This window comes from Ahaetulla prasina, chromosome 8 (genome assembly GCF_028640845.1).
Source record: "Ahaetulla prasina isolate Xishuangbanna chromosome 8, ASM2864084v1, whole genome shotgun sequence".
In the NCBI taxonomy this organism is placed as follows: Eukaryota; Metazoa; Chordata; class Lepidosauria; order Squamata; family Colubridae; genus Ahaetulla; species Ahaetulla prasina.
Window position 1 is genome coordinate 15,223,129 of NC_080546.1, and position 20,759 is coordinate 15,243,887.

At 41.0% G+C, this 20,759-nt stretch overlaps 1 protein-coding gene across 5 annotated transcripts in view; it reads right to left on the reverse strand.

The window, feature by feature from the left end:
* Positions 1-20,759, reverse strand: part of WDFY3 (WD repeat and FYVE domain containing 3) — a 204,679-nt gene that overhangs the window by 146,773 nt on the left and 37,147 nt on the right. For all 5 annotated transcript variants that reach the window (XM_058192067.1, XM_058192065.1, XM_058192066.1 and 2 more), the window contains one exon: positions 4,134-4,344. In XM_058192067.1, the coding sequence (XP_058048050.1) occupies positions 4,134-4,313 (180 nt within the window). In that variant the 5' untranslated portion in view covers positions 4,314-4,344. Of the gene's footprint in view, positions 1-4,133; positions 4,345-20,759 lie in introns of those variants that run through there.

The window sequence follows — 20,759 nt, forward strand, 5'->3', positions numbered from 1 at the left end:
GAATTGCAAAGTTGCTTTTCCGAGCAGCAAGAAATCTGCACTGAACAGATGGTATGGGTTATGTAATTCCAAATGTAGTATATGCTCCCGATTATTACAATCAGTTACCTCTTACTACCATTAAATGAGTTTTGAAATAAATAAATAAAAATTAAATCGAACGTTCATTATTTATACCACCTTGTTTCTACAAAGATGTAAAACCTCTGATTTAAAACATTTCGCTCATAACAACTGAATGAAATCAAGGAAATATTTGAGAATAAGATGGGCAAGAAACATATCTACGAAGAATTCTCTGAATAACTATGAAAATGCAGTTTATCACATATAACCATCTTTAAAGCGCTCCATGGCTTAGGACCAGGCTATTTACGGGACCGCCTACTGCCACCAACAGCCTCCCATCGACCTGTGCGCTCTCACAGGGAGGGCCTCTTCGGGGTGATGTCGGCTAGACAATGTCGACTGGTGGTTCCCAGGGGGAGGGCCTTCTCTGTGGGGGCTCCTGCCCTCTGGAATGGGCTGCCTCCAGGGCTTCGCCAACTCCCTGACCTCCAGACCTTCCACCGTGAGCTGAAGACTCTTTTATTCCATCAAGCAGGACTAGCCTAAAAATGCTGTTTTAATGGGGTTTTAGATTGTTATTGTTTAGTTTTTAGGAAATTTGGCCATAAGTTATATTAATTTTATTCTGTTTTTAACTTGTATATAGTGTGTTTTTTAAATTGGCTGTTAACCGCCCTGAGTCCTTCGGGAGAAGGGCGGGATATAAATACGATTAATAAATAAATATATATATTGGTCAAGTGGTTAAGTAAGGCACTATAGTCTAGAATGGACTACATAGTCCATTCTACATAGTCTAGAAACTAAGAGACTTGTAAGTTCTAGTCTCACCTGAAGCATGAAAACCAGTTGGGTGACCATGAGCCAGTTACTTTCTCTGAGCCCAACCCACCTCACAGGGTTGTTGTTGAGGGAAAACAGGAGGCGGAAGGAACATTAATAGTTTTATTTATTTAGGAAATTTATATTGCTGACTATTCGCACACGGCAACTCAAGGCAGCTTATAAGAATATAAAACCCTCATATAAAAAACAAGAAAAAAAAATGAGAGAATCTATAGTTTTAGTTATTATAAGGCTGATAAAAAAGGGCTAAAAATCTAATAAATAAAAAAATGAATAATAGGCACAACTGTTTGAGCGCTTATTAAAAATCTGAAAACGGATGGAGAACTTTTAAGAAGCACATTGATAGAAAAAATAATAACGATAGCGTACGGTCTGTGGGAGAAGCACATGCTTTTATGTAGCTACTTGATATATTTATGAGAGGGAAAGAAAAAAAATCTAAACTGAATAGGGTGGCAATGAAGTTAAAAGAAGAGGCGGTAAGGTCAAAAACGAACAGGAGCTGAAGGAATATGAATTGAATATAAACATAAGTAAACACTATAAAAGATGTAGGTTCGTGTTATTTGGTAATATGAAAAGAGTTAAGTGACAGTCCAAATTGCGAAACAAATATTTGAAGGAAGAATGCATACAAAAGAGGGGAAGAATCAGAGAATCACAGAACTGTAAGATATTTAAAGTCCAAACCACATTGTGTGAATTAATATGAGGATGTAATAGAAGCAAGAATGTGTTGCAGAGATAAAATAGGGAAAGTCATATTAAATTTTATTACACTGCCTGTACAATTAGGCAGACTTTGATTAGATACTGACAACTCACCATTAATTATAATATTTTACCTGTACATAATAAAAGCATTCATATTGAAAGGTGTTGGTGTAAACTAGATTTAACCAAGTTTCCTTTCTTCTTCTATTACCTCCAGTTTATTTTCTTTACCAGTTCTTATTTGCATGATGTTATTTATTCCAAAAAGGAACAGGGTGATGGGCATTTATGTACACATTTATGCTGAATATTAAAAATGATGGAAAACACTACCTAATAAAGGAGAAGGTCCAAGGACTCATCAAAACACTACTGAAAATGCAACGTTTTATCTATTTATTTGATTCATATCCTGCCCTTCACTCAGGAGCTACAAAGGTAAGCAGTTAAATTTGTGGGTAAGACTGACTTCAAAGGTCAACCTAATTTTTAAAAAAAAAACTTTGAAAATTTAAGGTAATTTTTATGTTTATTTTGATTTGCAGGAAACTATGTTATTAATCATCCACAATATCTATTACTCATCCTGTATTTCACTCTGTCAATATCCATTTTTCATTTCTTATCTGTTTTTTCCACTTCTTATAGACAAGGAGAAAAGCATCTGAAAAGCACTGAAGTGATCACAACCAATACAAGTTTAAACTCAGTTCCCAGATTAATTGTCCCAAAGGTGTTTTCTTCAAGAGGCAAGTGGACTTTCTTGTTGTTTATTTGAAGATGTTTTGCTTCTTGGATGAGAAGCGACATGTCTTCAAAGAAAAACAAAGAAAGTTCAGTTGCCTCTTGAAAAAACACGTTTGGGACAACCATGACTGAGAATCTCCATAGACATTTACAGATAATTGTTTTTATATTAGTACTTTGCCGTTCATTTTCATGACAGAAAATGGAAAAAAGGGAAATAGAGTCAGAGAGTAATTTATATCCTATTTAGGATGGATGGATGGATGTGTTCTGTCCCCTCCCTTCCTTCCCAAAACAATACACCAGCCCAGGCGGTCTGCCAGCAATTTATTTACACTTGGCTGGGTTCCTTCTGGCAACAAAAGTTCTGGCAACATTCCTTCACGTGCCAGCCACGTCCTTATCACTTAGCAGCGTGCCGACAGATCATTGCCAGGGCAACCAGGAGTCTGCAGGATGATCTAAAGTACTCACAAGTAATCCCAGCCTTCAGTTCAAAGCAGTCAAAGAGCAAGTAGTCCGTAACTTTGTCCGACACAAGGGCCTAGGGAGCATTCTCCCTGCTTTTATCCCCTGCGCGGTGTGGCTCCATGACTCAGCACTCCCTGGGCCTGCCCCACCCCTTCCTCTGCTGCGCACGCTTCTCTCGGCATCGCTGTTTCGCATCTAGCCAAGATTGATCCTCAGCAGCTGGTTCTTGAGGCGTTGCCAGGGAAGAGGAGGGGTCGGGGGAAAGAGGTCTTGTCAGCTCCTCCTCCTCCTCCTCCTGGCTTGCAGCTGGAATCTGGGACGGTGCCAGGGAGGAGGAAGATCCAGGGGGGGAAGGAGGCCTTGCAGCTCCTCCTCCTCACTCTCCGAGTCATCCGGCTCCAGGAAGCCCGGTCCGGGGGCCAGAGCCACAACAGGATGGATGGACAGACAGAAAGACAGACATGGAGAGACGAGGTAGGGAGGGAGATATGATAGAATGTATGTGTCGTGTCCCCCTCCCCCTCCGACGACCGGGTCTAGGAAGTCCGTATCAAGCGTGGCCACGAAGCCTCTGCAGCTTTGCCAAATTCCTTTCAGATTTCTCAGGGCAGGCAGGAATCCAAGTTGTGACTTCAGCAAACTAAATGAGACTTTGCTTGACTCAAAGTTGCTTGACTCAAGCAGGTCCTTTATATAGGCTGTGGGGTGTGGCTCCATGACTCAGCACTTATCCAGGCCTGCCCCTCCCTTCCTTCTGCTGACGTTGCCTCTCAGATCTCCGGAAGCAGGGATCCTCTCACTGTGAATTCTCTTCCACTGGATCTGCTGCCGGTAATTCCAGCACATGGCTGACTTTCTGCTCACACGCTGTAGGAGTGAGGTTTGTTTGTTCATTCCTGACATCCTGTCCGGCCATGGGGCCAGGGCTGGGGGCTGGAGGCATGACAAGCTGTTCATCTTCATTATCAGACTCCGAATCTGATAGCAGGCCTGGGAGGAGACGGGAGGGGCCCGGCTGAAGAGAGGAGGGAGGACAAGGCACAACAGTAGGTGTAGTATTTCAGCATACATATCAATGTCTGATTCTGTGAGACAGACGTAAATCACTCCAAACTGTTTTATTTTTGTCTTACAAGTGATCTGTGGGAATCCACTTCCACTACAGGTTAGCTGCTCAGAGGAACGTGACTTAAATAACCGTTAAGACAATGTGCAACACTGGAAATTTAAAACTTGCAATGTTCTATCATATGCCTAAAAACCATACTCAAAAAAAGCCTTACCCTGTTAAAAACTGGTAGCATCATGTAAAGCTTCTCTTCCTGTTCCTTTTGAGTCATATGCCGAGGGGGATGACACAGTTCTGTAAACAGCCGGCGTAGATGCATCAATCCCAGAGCGTTATCTTGAGGGCTGCATTCCTCTTGCCGAGGTCGACCCATTATCCTTTTTACCATATTCATCTTTGCTTCTTTCTGAAAGATCCCTTTGACCCTATTCAGGAAGAACAAGAGCAAATTACCAAGAATGTTAAGACACAAGAATACAAAAGCTTTCCCTGTACGGAGAAGTGAAAATGTGTTTATCATCAGAATATAAAAGCTTGGAATATATGCAGTGGTAGGATTCAAATAATTTAACAACCAGTTCTCTGCCCTAATGACCAGCTGGGTAGGCGTGGCTCGGTGGTCATGTGACCATGTGGGTGTGACCAACTCAACGTCACCTCACGTCAATGGGTGCTTTGCCTTAGCTGTTATAATGTAATAAGGGTTAGCCAGAGAGGCAGTTTCTGTAAGCAGGGCAATAAAGATTAGGCTAGAAACAACACCAGAATGTTTCCTTCTTGCCTTCCTTACAGCAGCGGTTCTCAACCTGTGGGTCGGGACCCCGTTGGGGGTCGAATGACAATTTGCCAGGGGTCGCCTAAGACCATCGGAAATATGGGAAGTATACTTGCGAGTTGAAGAATCACACTCCAATGGTTGACTCCACAAGCCAGCTGCAGGCTTTTCAAATCGCTAGCCGAATTCGGCTTCAGGCGCAATGAATTAAAAAAGAGAGGAATCTTTGCTCTGATGTCTCCCTCTCAAGCCAGCTGCAATCACTCCCAATCGCTAGCCTAATCTGGCTTCAGGAGCAATAAACTTAATAGGGGAGGAGTCTCCACTTTAATGTCTCCGTCCTCAAGGCAATCGCAAGCAGTTCAGATCGCTAGCCAATACGGCTTCAGGTGCGATAAATTCAAAACGAAAATAATTTTATGGCTGGGGTCGCCACATCGTGGGGAATTGTATTAAAGGGGTCGCTACATCGTGGGGAATTGTATTAAAGGGGTCGCAGCACTATAAAGGTTGAGAACCACTGCCTTACAGGATTAGCCCTATAAAGTGGAAAAAAATAAAATAAGATTTCTTCCAACAACCGATTCTCCAAACTGCTGAGAAAGTTAACAACAGGTTCTCCCGAACAGATGCGAACCAGCTGAATCCCACCACTGAATATATGGCCATATTTAGTTAACGATAATGCCTCCTTGGAGATGGGTTTCCCCCAAATTTTGAAAGCGAGAAAAGTAAAAATCCAGCTCTTTCAAGCATGAATTTGTAATAGTACTCTTATTTACGGTAATACTTTTTTTTTATTTATTTAGAAAAATTTTATTGGTTTTAAAAACAAACAAAAACAATGGACATTGCTCTATGTCTCTGGTTTCTAACATTTACGTCAAGTTCAAGTTACTATATCATATATTCCTCAGCCTATATACAAATTTACATATCTCCTAATTCCTTATATATCAAGTATAAACTATATTACCACTTCCCCTACAACTATATACATATTTAATAAATCTATTATACCCTCACAAGTACAATATACATTGATATATACATTTCCAGACATTCATTATCTCTTGTTTTTGGCACTCTTCCTCCTATCAAGTCAGTCATAGTATTTACTCTATTTATGGTAATACTTAAGTGCAGTACACAACCGATTTTTAAGTGAAGTCAGCAGACAGTTAAAATATCAAGGCCTACACATCGCCTGGATGTAGATTCTTTATTTAAATAAAAGCACCACTGTTCCAAAGAGGATTGTTTTAATCTCCAGCATAGCTTGACCCTAGAGCAGAGGTGTCAAACTCGATTTCATTGAGGGCCACATCAGGGTTGTGTTTGACCTTGGGGCCGGGGTGGGCGTGATTAGGGTGGGCACGGCCAGCTTGACATCACTGTGGTGGCCCAAATGCTCTGCCAGTGAAAATGGGCTCCCAACAGAGGTGGTATTCAACAGGTTCTGACCAGTTCTGGAGAACCAGTAGCAGAAATTTTGAGTAGTTCGGAGAACCGATAAATACCACCTCTGACTGGCCCCACCCCCATCTATTCTCTGCCTCCCGAATCCCAGCTGATTGGGAGGAAATGGGGATTTTGCAGTAACTTTCCCCTGGAGTGGGGAGGGAATGGAGATTTTACAGTATCCTTCCCCTGCCATGTCCACCAAGCCATGCCCACCAACACATGCCACACCCACCAAGCCACGCCCACAGAACCGGTAGTAAAAAAATTTGAATCCCACCACTGGCTCCCGAGCTCCATTTTCGGCCACAACAGTCTCCAGCAGCCCTCTAGGAGGTCCATTTCCTCTGGCAGACGGCCGCAGGAGACTGTTGTGTCCGAAAACAGAGCCTGGGAGGGCCATGCGCAGCCAACCCAAGCTCCCTTTTTGCTGGCAGAGGCACCACGGACCCGTCCTTCACTGTTTCCAAGGCGGCCCCAAGGGCCAGATCTAAGCACCCTGAGGGCCAAATGTGCTCGTGAGCCTTGAGTTTGACACCCCTGTCCTAGAGAATGAATTAATACCAATTTAAGATTTACAAGTATACTAGAAGGTCCCCAATGGAGTGGTGATGCATTTGTCTACCCAATGGTATGATACATGTAGTCCTCAACTTATGAAAGCAAGTGAGCCCAAAATTTCTCTGGCTAAGCAAGACAGTTGTTAAGTTGTTAAGTGCCCCATTTTATAGCCTTTTTGGCCACAATTGTTAAGCAAGTTGCTGCAGTTAAGTAAATCATGCAGTCATTAAGTGAATCGGGGTTCCCCCGTTAACTTTGCTTGTCGAAAGTCGGCTGGGGAAGGTTAGAAATGGTAAATATATGACCCCAGGACACTGCAACTGTGACAAATACATGCCAGTTGCCAAGCAACCAAATGTTGATGACCTGATGACGATGATGTGGTCGTAAGTGTGAAAAATGGCCATTGTAGCTTCAAATGTCACTAAACGAATGGCTGTAAGTTAAGGACTAAAACATTGATACATTTAATTCAGCCCACGCTGTCTCCTCAGTGAAAATATTAACCTACTCCAACCAATACAGGTAGTCCCCAGCTTATCACCACAACTGAGCCCAAAATTTCTGTTGCTAAGTGAGACATTTGTTAAGGGAGTTTTGCCCCATTTCACATCCTTTCTTGCCACAGTTGTTAAATGAATCACTGCAGTTGATAAGTTAGTAACCCAGTTGTTAAATGAATCTTGCTTCCCCGATCACATAACCTTGGGACACAGCAATGGTCTTAAGTATGAATCAGTTGCCAAGTATCTGAATTTTGATTGCATGATCATGGGGCTGCTATAAAGGTCATAAGTGTGAAAAATGGTCATAAGTCACTTTTTTCAATGCCGTTGTAACTTTGAACGGTCACTAAATGAACCGTTCGAAGTAGAGGACAACCTGTATAGACATTTGTAGCACAGATGCCATACACACTATTTATTGATCACAACTGTTTATCGGGTCAGATGTTTCTCCATTTTTAAAGACAGGTGTCAGGGTTCCAAGGAACACCCCCAACGAAATAAAGCTCTGAGGCTTGAGGTTCCTCAAAGTTCCAATTTATTAGAGATATCACGTTGGCACAGAGGGGAAAACCCGATTCTGAAAGCTTCCAGGTTTTTCACACCCAGTTGACAGTTCACTGCCCTGCTCCATACCCACAAATTCATCACATTGTCCAATCAACTCTTCACACTCAATTGGATACAATCTTCAGGCAGCCTCCATCAGACGCAGGATGTCCTTGAATGCGGAATGTTGTTATGACTAATTTTTTAACGCTCCAACAACCACCCCCTCCCAACTTCCCCAGCTAAAATATGTGGCAGTTAAGAAGCAAAGAAGAAAATTCTTCCAAAACTGATAACAGGTAAAGTAAGAGACCTCTGGTGGAACTGAAAGGATTATCTACAAAACCTGGAGTTGACTAATTGTTAAATGTTTTCCATAATTTAGGCAGGTATAACCTGTTAATTACTTTTCCATTTTTTAAAATAAAATAATTAAAATGTGAGAATTGCTGGCGACCATTATTGGGCTGTTGTAAGGAACAAAGTTTTTTCTACTTTTTTATTTATATAGTTAGTGACATTAGAACAGGGGTGTCAAAGTCGCGGCGTCACATTGTCATCATGTGACGTATTGTGAATTTTTCCCCTTTGCTAAAATGGGGGTGGGCGTGGCCGGAGAGTGACGCATCTGGCCCATGGCCCGTGAGTTTGACAACCCTGCATTAGAATAAAGTGATTTGGGGGAGACCTAAGATGTTGATATTGGCTTCGTCTAATTGGTTGAATCTGCAATTTAACAAATACTTTCTGCAAAAGGCCCAGAGGAAGATACCAATGATCAATCAGAAATGCATTCTTGATTCGGTCCAAAGATCGAAATATTTGCTGAGCCCTAAGTAAAAACAGTTATTCAGTTAAAGCAGGGGTGTCAAACTCAAGGCCCGGGGGCCAAATCTGGCCCTTGGGGTGCTTACCTCTGGCCCGCGAGGCCAACCTGGAAACAACAAAGGACTGGCCCGTGATGCCTCTGCCAGCTAAACTGAAGCAGGAGGCCTTCCCGAGCTCCATTTTCACTGGCAGAGGATTGCAGGAGGCCATCGTGGCTGAAAATGGAACTCAGGAGCTCGTTTTCACTGGCAGAGCCCTTGGGCCACCACAGGCGCCTCCGAGGTCAAACACAACCCTGAGTTAAAGAAATTGTTCCTTCTGCACTATGTAACCATTTCTACCATGATTCAGCTAGATACTGTCGAAAAACAGAAAGTTCTTCTTGTTTTAGATCTGGAAACATCACTGTGAGAAGGACGCAACCGTACTTCCTTCTTTCAATTAGGAAATTAGGGAAATTAGGGAACTCGGAGGAGAGATAGGTAACTGTCTCTATAGCTCTGAAATGCTATATGGTTTTTTGTTTTTTTGGCTTTGGCCCACATACAATATTAGCCAAAACATGGATTAGCCTAAAACACTGGTACAGTTTAATATTAGTGCTATGTATACATACAGTACCTCCTCGATGTTATTTTCTTCAATGCAAACTCTATGCAAACTAGAAGCTATTCTCATATTTACCTATCTTACACTGATCTCACCTGACAAATATTTTTTTTTCTTTTAACATGTTAATAAACATGTTATGAAAGAAAGGGTTCCTTCACTCCTGACATTGTGTAATGCTAGTTTTATAGGGTAGGAAGACGACTCAGTTAAGAACATTTCAAAATTGGAAAATAACTGTTCTGAAGGTAAGAAAAAGTCATTTAAATATGAGCCAGCAGTGTGCTGCAGCTGCCCAAAAAGCCAACACAGTTCTAGGCTGCATAAACCGAGGGATAGAATCAAGATCACATGAAGTATTAATGCCACTTTATAATGACTTGATAAGGCCACACTTGGAATACTGCATCCAGTTTTGGTCGCCATGATGTAAAAAAGATGTTGAGACTCTAGAAAGAGTACAGAGAAGAGCAACAAAGAAGATTAGGGGACTGGAGGCTAAAACATATGAAGAACTGTTGCTGGAACTGGGTATGTCTAGTTTAATGAAAATAAGGACTAGGGGAGACATTATAGAGTGTTCCAATATCTCAGGGGTTGCCACAAAGAAGAGAGAGTCAAGCTATTCTCCAAAGCACCTGAGGGCAGGACAAGAAGCAATGGGTAGAAACTAATCAAGGAGAGAAGCAACCTAGAACTAAGGAGAAATTTCCTGACAGTTAGAACAATTGATCAGTGAAACAACTTGCTTCCAGATGTTGTGAATGCTCCAACACTGGAAGTTTTTAAGAAGATGTTGGATAAACATTTATCTGAAATGGTGTAGGGTTTCCTGCCTGAGCAGGGGGCTGGACTAGAAGACCTCCAAAGTCCCTTCCAACTCTGTTATTCTATTCTGTTCTGTTCTGTTCTGTTCTGTTCTGTTCTGTTCTGTTCTATTCTACTTTACTCTACTCTACTCGCTGGTCTAATATGCTTATTCCCCTTTGCTAGGAGGAAGTTTGCTTCCTTTTTCAGACAGATTGCCCAATGAGTAAAAAGCCCTCAATGTGAACCTGGGACACAAAATATAAGAAGCTTCCTATTTTTTCTTACGCAAACACTCCAATCATGTATCAAGTTGTGCGTTCCACCAAAACGTAGGTGGGACGTAATTCAAAACGTTTCTTTCCATTTCATGCAGGCTGTGCTGCAGAGATACTGTGGATTCATGGCCAAGAACCTTGCCTACACATAGTTCTCAACTCTCAACTTATGTCCACAACTGAGCCCAAAATTTATATGGCTAAGTGAGACATTTCTTAAGTGAGTTTGGCCCCATTTTACGACCCTTCTTGTCATGGTTGTTATGTGAATCCCTGCAGTTGCTATGTTAAGAACAAGGTTGTTAAGAGAAGCCACTTCCCCGTTGACTTTGCTTGTCAGAAAGTCACAAAAAGTGGATCACATGACCCCAGGATGCTCATAAATATGAAAGAAGTGTCCAAATTGTGAACATAGGGATGCTGCAACGGTTGTTAAGTGTGAAAAATGGTCGTAAGTCATTGTTTTTAGTGTTTTTGTAACTTTGAACAGTCACTAAACGAATTGTTGTAAGTCAAAGATTACCTGTATTAGAAAATATTAAGCTAAACAAACCAAGGGAAAAGTTTAAAGAGTTGTGTTCTCCGGACAGGCAACAAACACTTCCAAAGACTTCACCAGTTTTGTGTATGGTCAGCCATAGTTGTTTCTCTGCCAGACCCCAGTGTAAAAATTGTCTGGGTGTGTTCACACATACAGACACACACACAAAGGTAAAGGTTCCCCTTGTACATATGTGCTAGTCATTCCCAACTCTAGAGGGCGGTGCTCATCTCCGTTTCAAAGCCAAAGAGCCAGCGCTGTCCCAAGACGTCTCCGCGGTCATGTGACCGGCATGACTAAACGCCAAAGGCGCACCAAACGTTGTTACCTTCCCACCAAAGGTGGTCCCTATTTTTCTACTTGCATTTTTTACATGCTTTCGAACTGCTAGGTTGGCAGAAGCTGGGACAAGTAACAGGAGCTCACCCCGTTATGCAACACTAGGGATTTGAACCACTGAACTGCCAACCTTTCGATCAACAAGCTCAGCGTCTTAGCCACTGAGCCATTGCGTCCCTATCACTCACACACACACACACACACACGTACATACATACATACATGTTGGTTAAAACCTCTGAAGCTTAATATGTGGAAAATATGAAAGCACATGGTTGCTTTAACATGTTGAGGGGGATACATTTGTTTAGTGCCCATTCGAAGTTACAACAGCACTAAAAAAAAGTAACTTATAACCTTTTTTCACCCTTATGAGCACTGCAGCATGCCCATGGTCTGTGATCAAAATCCAGATGCTTTGACTATTGATGACGGTTGCAGTGTCCCAGGATCATGTGATCCCCTTTTGCGACCTTCTGACAAGCAAAGTCAATGGGGAAATTTTCTTTTTTGTCTTGGAAGAAACATCTTCAAACAAGAAAGTCCAGTTGCCTCCTGACAACCACGACCCGGATGACTGAAAATCTCTACAGACTTTTAGCTATACAATTTGGAATGAATCTCTACAGACTTTTAGCTATACGATATGGGATGAACTTCCTTGGAATGGTGTGGGAGTAGGAATGGATTTCCAGCGGGGGGAAAAATTGCAGACTACAGGAACCAGGAGCACCACTCAGATGACCACAGATAAATCTCAAAGTACTTCAGTGACCTCCTAAATCCTCTAAAAGGATGCAAATGACCAGCTGTCTGCCAGGAATATAAATCCTTCCATTCCCCATTATCCTGTCAAAGCTGAAGAAGCTTCTTGGACCAGAAGCGAAACGTCTTCAAAAGAAAAACAAGAAAGTCCAGTTGCCTCCTGAAAAAAGCACCTTTGGGATAACCATGACCTGGATGATTGAGAATGTCTTCAGACATTTGCGAGGATTGTTCCTTCTGTTACATATGTGAAACCCTCATCTCCATATATATCAGTGGTGAAATCCAATTTTTTTTTTACTATTGGTTCTGTGGGCATGGCTTGGTGGGCGTGGTGTGGCTTGGTGGGCGTGGCAAGGGAAGGACACTGCAAAATCTCCATTCCCATCCCATTCCAGGGGAAGGTTATTGCAAAATCCGCATTTCCTCCCGATCAGCTGGGGGAAGGATATTGCAAAATCACCATTCCAACCCCCACTCTGGGGCCAGCCAGAGATGGTATTTGGTATTCTCCAAACTGCTCAAAATTTCCGCTACCGGTTCTCCAGAACCTGTCCAAACCTGCTGGATTTCACCCCGATATATATCCATTCAAAGGTAATTGTTTAATTGGAAACATTTTAACAAGTTTGATGAGCAATTCTATTAAGATAATCCTAAGCTATATTTTATAAAAAGCATCTATGCTGGTACTTTCCAAATTTTTTCCTTTGTTACTCCAAACCACTCATCAGAATGTCCTTTTTCCTTAATTTTGGGTAAGTTACCCAGATTTGGGAAGCACTAGAAAGATTAAAACAGCACAGTACATTAAAATACATTGATTATGAACCTCAAAGTTATATAATTTAGGGATAATTAATTCAGCGGTTTTCAAAACATTTACAAAAAAACAAAAACGGGCAGAGAATAAGCAAAACACACTATATTTTAATTGAACAATAGCTATTATATAGGACTTACAAAAGGGGATTGTTACTTCCAAAGGGTATTATTTAAAAGTAAACAAACAGATAATTATCTACACATTCATTGGGAGCCTTTGCTCAGTTATTTAAGCTGGCATGCAAAAAGCAAAAAACGAGCAACCATATACGAACACGTTGGAAATGTGACAAAATAAAATAAGCCATTACTACTTCTTCTGGTTTTACAATAACATCCATAGGAGCAGCTGTTTTCAAGTCAGTAGTGTCAGGCTCCAAAAAACCAAGGAAGACACGCTGAGCTTCTTCTGAACAGTTTGTTTTATTGTTCCTTCATCTATAGCAGTGATGGCTAATCTTCTTGTCATTGCGTGCCAAAAGCACGCACATGAGCAACAGCACACACACGTGTGTGCCGGCACCCTTAATGCAATGTGTGTGCAATGCCCCCTGTGCACTGCACACACACACACCCGCGCATGGGCGTGCCACCCCGTCCCTCGTTTTGGCCTAGCAGGCATTCCTGCAGCCTCCTGGGACTAAAAACAGGCACTCTGCCCCCGCCCCCCGGTGCTCTCCCCGCGGATGATCCTCAGTCGCCGTGCATGCGTGCGTGTTTCCCGCATGCGCCCTGCCCCCGCACATGCATGGCAGAGACCCGAAAACCAGCTGGCCAGCGGGAGGGGCACACACATGCACGGTGGAGCTGAGCTGGGGCAACAACTCATGTGCCTGCAGAGAGGGCTCTGCATGCCACCTGTGGCATGCGTGCCATAGGTTCGCCATCACAGATCTATACAGAAAAATCTTGCCAAACAAAAGCAAACTACTTGCATCATTAAAGATATAATCTGATATCTCCTAGGGAAAAGCTGTCTTAACTCTCTTCCTCCCAACCAAACCATCTAAACTTTGCTGTCTCTTGTTCCTCTGGAATGCTGCCCCTCCCTTCTGGGAATCCAGACTGCATTCCGTCACACTAATGAAAAAAGATTTCAAAACAGCCCTGTAACAAAATCAAATACCAAAGTTGTTAGACTGAGAAGATGGTGCATGCTCTTAGAATACTTTTTAAACTCTGTATTTTCAAAGCTACAAGCCAGGTCTAGGTGTTGCACTCTTATTTAGGTGAGTTATACAAACGAGAGTTTCTAAAGATCAAGATATTCCACCGAAGTATTCCATAGAAATTCAAATTGTAACCCTGATGTTGAAAACTAAACTAAACTAAATCAATTTAAATATTGCTGCATACATTGTTGAAAAGATACTCCCTTTATAGAATATTTCTATGAGTTTGCTCTCTTTCAGCCCCAGGAAGAAGGCAACAGTAAGCCACTTCTGAAAAACTTATCCAAAAAATTGAATGGACTTATCCAAGCATTTATTGGGAATAAAAAAGTTTAGGGGAGTTTAGGAGTGGGAGGCACCGTTTTTCGGTGGTTCTCATCCTATCTTTCCAACTGATCGCAGACGGTGTTGGCAGGGGGGCAGATATCGACCGCAAGGCGCCTCCTGTGTGGGGTGCCACAGGGGTCGGTTCTCTCGCCTCTCCTGTTCAACATTTACATGAAGCCGCTGGGTGAGGTCATCAGTGGTTTTGGGGTGAGATATCAACTGTACGCTGATGACACTCAGCTATACATTTCCACCCCTGACCACCCCAATGAAGCTGTCGAAGTGTTGTCTTGGTGTCTGGAGGCCGTGCGGGTCTGGATGGGGAGAAACAGGCTCAAACTCAATCCCTCCAAGACTGAGTGGCTGTGGACGCCAGCATCCCGGTACAGTCAGCTGCAACCGCTGCTGACTGTTGGGGGCGAATCATTGGCCCCAATGGAGAGGGTGCGCAATCTAGGCGTTCTCCTGGATGGACGGTTGTCTTTTGAAGACCATTTGATGACCGTCTCCAGGAGAACTTTTTACTAGGTCCGCCTGGTCCGCCAGTTGCGCCCCTTTCTAGACCGGGATTCCCTATGCACAGTCACTCATGCCCTCGTCACTTCTCGCCTGGACTACTGCAATGCTCTCTACATGGGGCTTCCCTTGAAGAGCACCCAGAGGCTCCAGTTGGTCCAGAATGCAGCTGCGCGGGTGATAGAGGGAGCCACTCGTGGCTCTCATATAACACCTCTCCTGCGCAAGCTGCACTGGCTGCCTGTGGTCTTCCGGGTGCACTTCAAGGTGCTGGTTACCACCTTTAAAGCGCTCCATGGCTTAGGACCGGGATATTTACGGGACCGCCTTCTGTTACCATTTGCCTCCCACCGACCGGTGCGCTCCCATAGAGAGGGTCTCCTCAGGGTGCCGTCAGCCAAACAATGTCGGCTGGCGACCCCCAGGGGGAGAGCCTTCTCTGTGGGGGCACCTACCCTCTGGAACGAGCTTCCTCCTGGACTCTGTCAACTTCCTGACCTCCGGACCTTTCGCCGCGAGCTGAAGACGTATTTATTCTTCTGAGCAGGACTGGCATAAAACGGGTTTTTAAATTGGATTTTAAATGGAGTTTTATATTATGTATTTTATAATTAAATTATTGGCCCTATTGAATAAGTTTTTTAATTGGTTTTATTGTAATGTATTGTATTTTATCTGGCTGTTAACCGCCCTGAGTCCTTCGGGAGAAGGGCGGTATAAAAATTAAATAATAGTAATAATAATAATAATAATTATTATTATTATTATTAAAAAATGATTTGAAAGCACAATGATAATGATAATGTATAGGTATATATATACACATCCATCTTTCTTTCTATCTATCTATCTATCCATCCATCCATCCATCCATCTATCTATTTACCGGTATGCACACACACATATATACATACATATGTATGTGTATGTGGGGGGGGTGTCAGTGTATGTATATAAAATAATTTACATGCTTAGTATGTTTTGTAAAATGTTCAGTCGCTTTATCAGTAAGATGGGCAGCAAATAAATTTATAAACAAAAATAAATTTCACACACACAAACACAAAATAAGAGCTATACAGAATTTATTTTAAATATTTAAGCAGATATAATTTTGCAGCACAAATGCATATGGTCTGCATGGACAAAAATTTTAGGTTATGCTCAGTGATGAAGGAAAGGCACACTGATATATGATTATAATAACTGCTTCAGGAAACATTCAGAAAGCATGAATGTGACAATGGAAAAATCGAATTTAATATATGATTTCACTGCTTATTTTCATAATGTAATGCCTACTTAATCACTGGGAAATTGCATTTCTTACCTTCCAATTTGCAGACAGCAATCTGAAATATAGGACTGGAAGCTATATGAATATCTAATGGATTATGCTTATCATATCACTAGTGTTAATTCCCTTTTCTAAGCTAGTATTTAGTGGATTAAATACATTATTTTTTCGTTTGGTTTTCTTTCAGATGTTCCCTACCATAGCAATCCAGAAATATATCTTACTACCATATAACCCAACCATATTACACAGATAACCAGGGCATAAAACTATGCTAATACCAAATAAAGGGAAATAAATAGTCTCCCTTTATTTCTTTATCAGCAATAATACAACTCCCAGAATTCCCTAGCCTGAATCTTGGGGAAGTTGAAATTTAAGATGGGAGTTGAAGTCCAGAGATCTTAAAATTGTCAAAGTTGAGAAACACTGTCTTAAGGAATTATAGATATATAAAATGAATGCCAGTTTAGGACTACCAATTTATTTGGAATAACTGAAACATTCTTTTGAGTTAAACTCTAAATTAGCTACTGAGGTATTGAGTTAAATGAAAACTAAATAACTAATTAAATTAAAACTAAGAGAGCCAGTTTGGTTAGTGGTTAGGGCATCACGTTAGAACCCAGTGAGTTATAGTCCTGCCTTGGGCACAAAGCCAGCTAGAATAGATTACCTCAGGCCTTCTTTCAGCCCAGGAAAGGAGGCAATAGCAATAGCATTTAGACGACATATATACCACTTCACAGTGTTTTACAGCGCTCGCTAAGCGGTTTACAGAGTCAGCCTCTTGCCCCCAACAATCTGGGTCCTCATTTTACCGACCTCGGAAGGATGGAAGGTTGAGTCAACCTTGAGCCGGTCAGGACTGAACTGCTGGTAGCTGGCAGTCAGCAGAAGTAGACTGCAGTACTGCATTCCAACTACTGCACCATTATGGTTCTTAATGGCAAACTAACTACTGAAAAGCCTTGCCCAAGAAAATTGCAATCTCCAAGAATCAGACACAATTGTTTGTACAAAAGAAAAACAAAATGAAATATATTCCTTGACATGTTTTCAGTACACTATGAAGCAGATTGATAAAAACTGCTATCAAACCATCATTGGCTTCAAAATGGCTATTGCAGTAAACCGTGCTTCTCCAGCGCATCCTCTTCACAAAGATTACTTTCATAACAAAATCACTTGCCTTCAGAATTGTTCTGCACAAAACATTCATTCACAAAAAGGCATGTCCTATGATTCAACACAAAAAAACCCCCAGCGCAGAAAACGATTAGTTTTCTACAAAAATTATAACTTTCATTAACCTGGTTTGTTTGAACAATTTAGAAGTGCATAAAACTGCTAAATCAAACACACAAGGCACTCACAGACCACTTTCATTGTGTACTTTTAATATTAGGAAGACAGCACAATGTATAAAATGACAATGAATCTCTCTTCTATGTGCAAAATGTTAAATGTAAAAATTCAAACATGGATATCAATTGCCATTTTTAGTCATTTATCAGCATTTCCTCTATATTAAACAACGGGGTAAACAACACAACAGAACGTTAAGCTTCCCTGTGACCCAATTTTCATCTTCAACGCAAAATGAGAGGAAGAAAAAAAAATCTTGATAACACATTAACATCATTTCCATAGCAATGGAACAAAACAGTTTCCATGTTTAGCACAGGATCAAAAAAAAAATATTGACAGGAACATCTTAATGGGTGAAAAACCTGTGCTAACTTCAAAAGGAGCATTTTAAAAAAATAATAGTATACTAATTTCTTTCCATTTAAAATGCATCCCAGAGTAGCTGTCTTACAATTGTTAGATGCATCAAAACACAGTCAGAAACCTTACATTAGGAATGCATTAAAACTAATCTCGTTCAGCCGCCATTTGATATTAAAGCTTGTTTTCTTTGCTAGAAAGAAACATACATGGTTTTCTTACCGAGTACTTTTTAGATTCCTTGCAGGCATCTTGAGGTTTTTTTTTAAAAAGGCTCTTTTAAGAAAAACACAATTGCCTTCGTTTCTGCCACCAGTCTTTCAGAAAACTCACATGAAAGTCAGAGCTTTGCACTGGAGTCTCTGGGACCTTGCTGTACCAGCGCACAAGCTGGCGTAACAATAGAAGTATGTTTTATGCATCCAGTAATCTTGAGTCACTAACCATACAATTAGAATACAAGGCATGGGGCATTTTGCTTCAGGCACAGCCCCTCTCCTCTTTCTGGACTAGCAACTAGAGTGTGTTGTTTAATGTGGTTTTTAAAAACTCATGTCACCCCTAGTTCAAAAACTAGGGGTGACATGATAGCAGTGTTTTGATATTTGAGGCTCTGCCACAAAGAAGAGGGGGTTCGGCCTATTTTCCAAAGCACCTGAAGGCAGGACAAGAAACAATGGATGGAAAGTAATCAAGGAGAGAAGCAACCTGGAACTAAGGAGAAATTTCCTGACAGTGAGAAAGAACAAGCTGTAGGTGTTTCATCTCTGGAGGCTTTTAAGCAAAAGAAATATAATGATGGCATGATTAAAAGTTAGAATAAAATAAGAGAGAGGGGAGGATTATTAGTGTACACATTTTTATACAATAAGACAAAAGTAATAATAAGATAATAATAATAAATATAAGGACACGGTAGCTCAGTGGCTAAGACGTTGAGCTTGTTGATCGACAGGTCGGCAGTTCAAATCCCTAGTACCGCATAACGGGATTAGCTCCCGTTACTTGTCCCAGCTTCTGCCAACCTAGCAATTCGAAAGCATGTAAAAATGCAAGTAGAAAAATAGAGACCACCCTTGGTAGGAAGGTACAGCATTCTGTGCGCTTTTGGTGTTTAATCATGCCATCCACATAACCATGGAGACTTCTTTGGACAGCACTGGCTCTTCACTTTGGAAACGGATATGAGCCCAGCCCCCTAGAGTCAGGAACAACTAGCACATATATGCGAAGGGAACCTTTACCTTTTAATAATAAGAGGGCCGTTTATTGTGGCCTTTAATCAGAGCAATAAAAGACTCTATTGATGCCTGCCTCTGTCTGGGCGACCTGGGTCGTAACAGTGTCAAAGCCAGATTCACTTAACAACTGTGGCTAGAAAGGTCGTAAAATAGGGCAAAACCCACATAACAGCTGTCCTCCTTAGCAATGGAAATTTTGAGCTCAATTGTGGTCGTAAGTCAAGAACTACCTGCATGTTTCCAGTAACATGTTAAAGTAGCTAATAAATACAAGAATGCTGTATCAAATGTAATATCAAACCACAGACAAAGAGGGGAAAACAATTTAGTGACTCACAACCCTTTTGCTGATTGTAGTTAATAATCGGCAAGTTACCACTACATGGCCTCACATTCCATTTCGAACTGTAAACACAGTTCATGTTTTTAATATAAATGAAAAAATACGATACCGTTATCGCAATATTATTGCTTGTTTATTCTATGAAATAATATATGATTGGCTATCATTCACCTTTATATCATCACTTCCACTTACTTCATGGTCATGAGGCCCAATTTCTCTCCAAAAGATCTCTCTTCTGCATGGATTTTTTCCACCTTGGTTAAATATAAATAACCGGGGAGGGAGGGATTCATGCAGAAAATCCTAGAAAACAAACGGGCCTCATGATCAAAAGGAAAGTAGAAGTGATGATACAAAGGTTAATGATGCTTTGGTTATATGGTTAATGCTAATGTTGGTTAATACTGGTTAAAACTATTTAACCAACCTCCCCAAAAAAGGTGTGGAGAAGATAAATATACTGGATCCAAGGACAAATGGATAAAATAAACTCAGAATTCTACAATCCCCAGAAAAGTCAAGTTATATTAATTCTTTCTAATACAATTAATAAAGGATCAAAATATATACATACAAGCCAGTTTCGGAAACGCAGAAGATCCAATTTTTCCCCTTATTCTTGCAGAAGTCAGGAGCTACAAAATTAAACTTTGAGCTGGGTGCATTTTACAAACCATATTTTTTTTAAAAATAGTGCAGCATTAAAAGTCATGATAAGGACATCTTTTTATTCGCGTGGGGCTGGCTTAAATTGAATTTTATTAAATTTTAAATTCTTATTAACTAATTTTAAATGGGGTTTTTAGTTCATTGTATACTTTTCAGGCCAATTTTAAAATAAGTTTTTTAATTGCATTTTAAATTGTATATTGTACTATCTGTTTTATTTTGCCTGTACACCACCCTGAGTCCTTCGGGAGAAGGGCGGTATAAAAATCAAATAAATAAAAATAAATAAAATAAAAGGAACCAGATGGTAAGCATTTATTTTCAGCTAGTAAAAACAATGATTTGTTTCTAGAAAAGAACCTGAAATTTTAAGCAATTCATCTTTTTGCTAATACTTATCAAGTTGGTACTACCAAAACAAAGATATTTTTTTAATAAAAAAAAAAATAAACCTGCACCAGTCAATAAGAGTTTGCAAGATTGTTCTGCATATATTTCTTTTTCACTTTAGATGCTATTCAAATTTTTCAAAAGATAATGTCTATGTAACTGGAACAAAGAGCAACGCATCTCCACCAGATTCACTAAAATTACAAGATTTGAAGGTGCAGAAATCTGCACATTTTTGCCTCAGGAAAAAAAAAACACAGATTAAAATGAAGCACAAAAATCAGTGGTATTGTGCAACAGCTGCGGA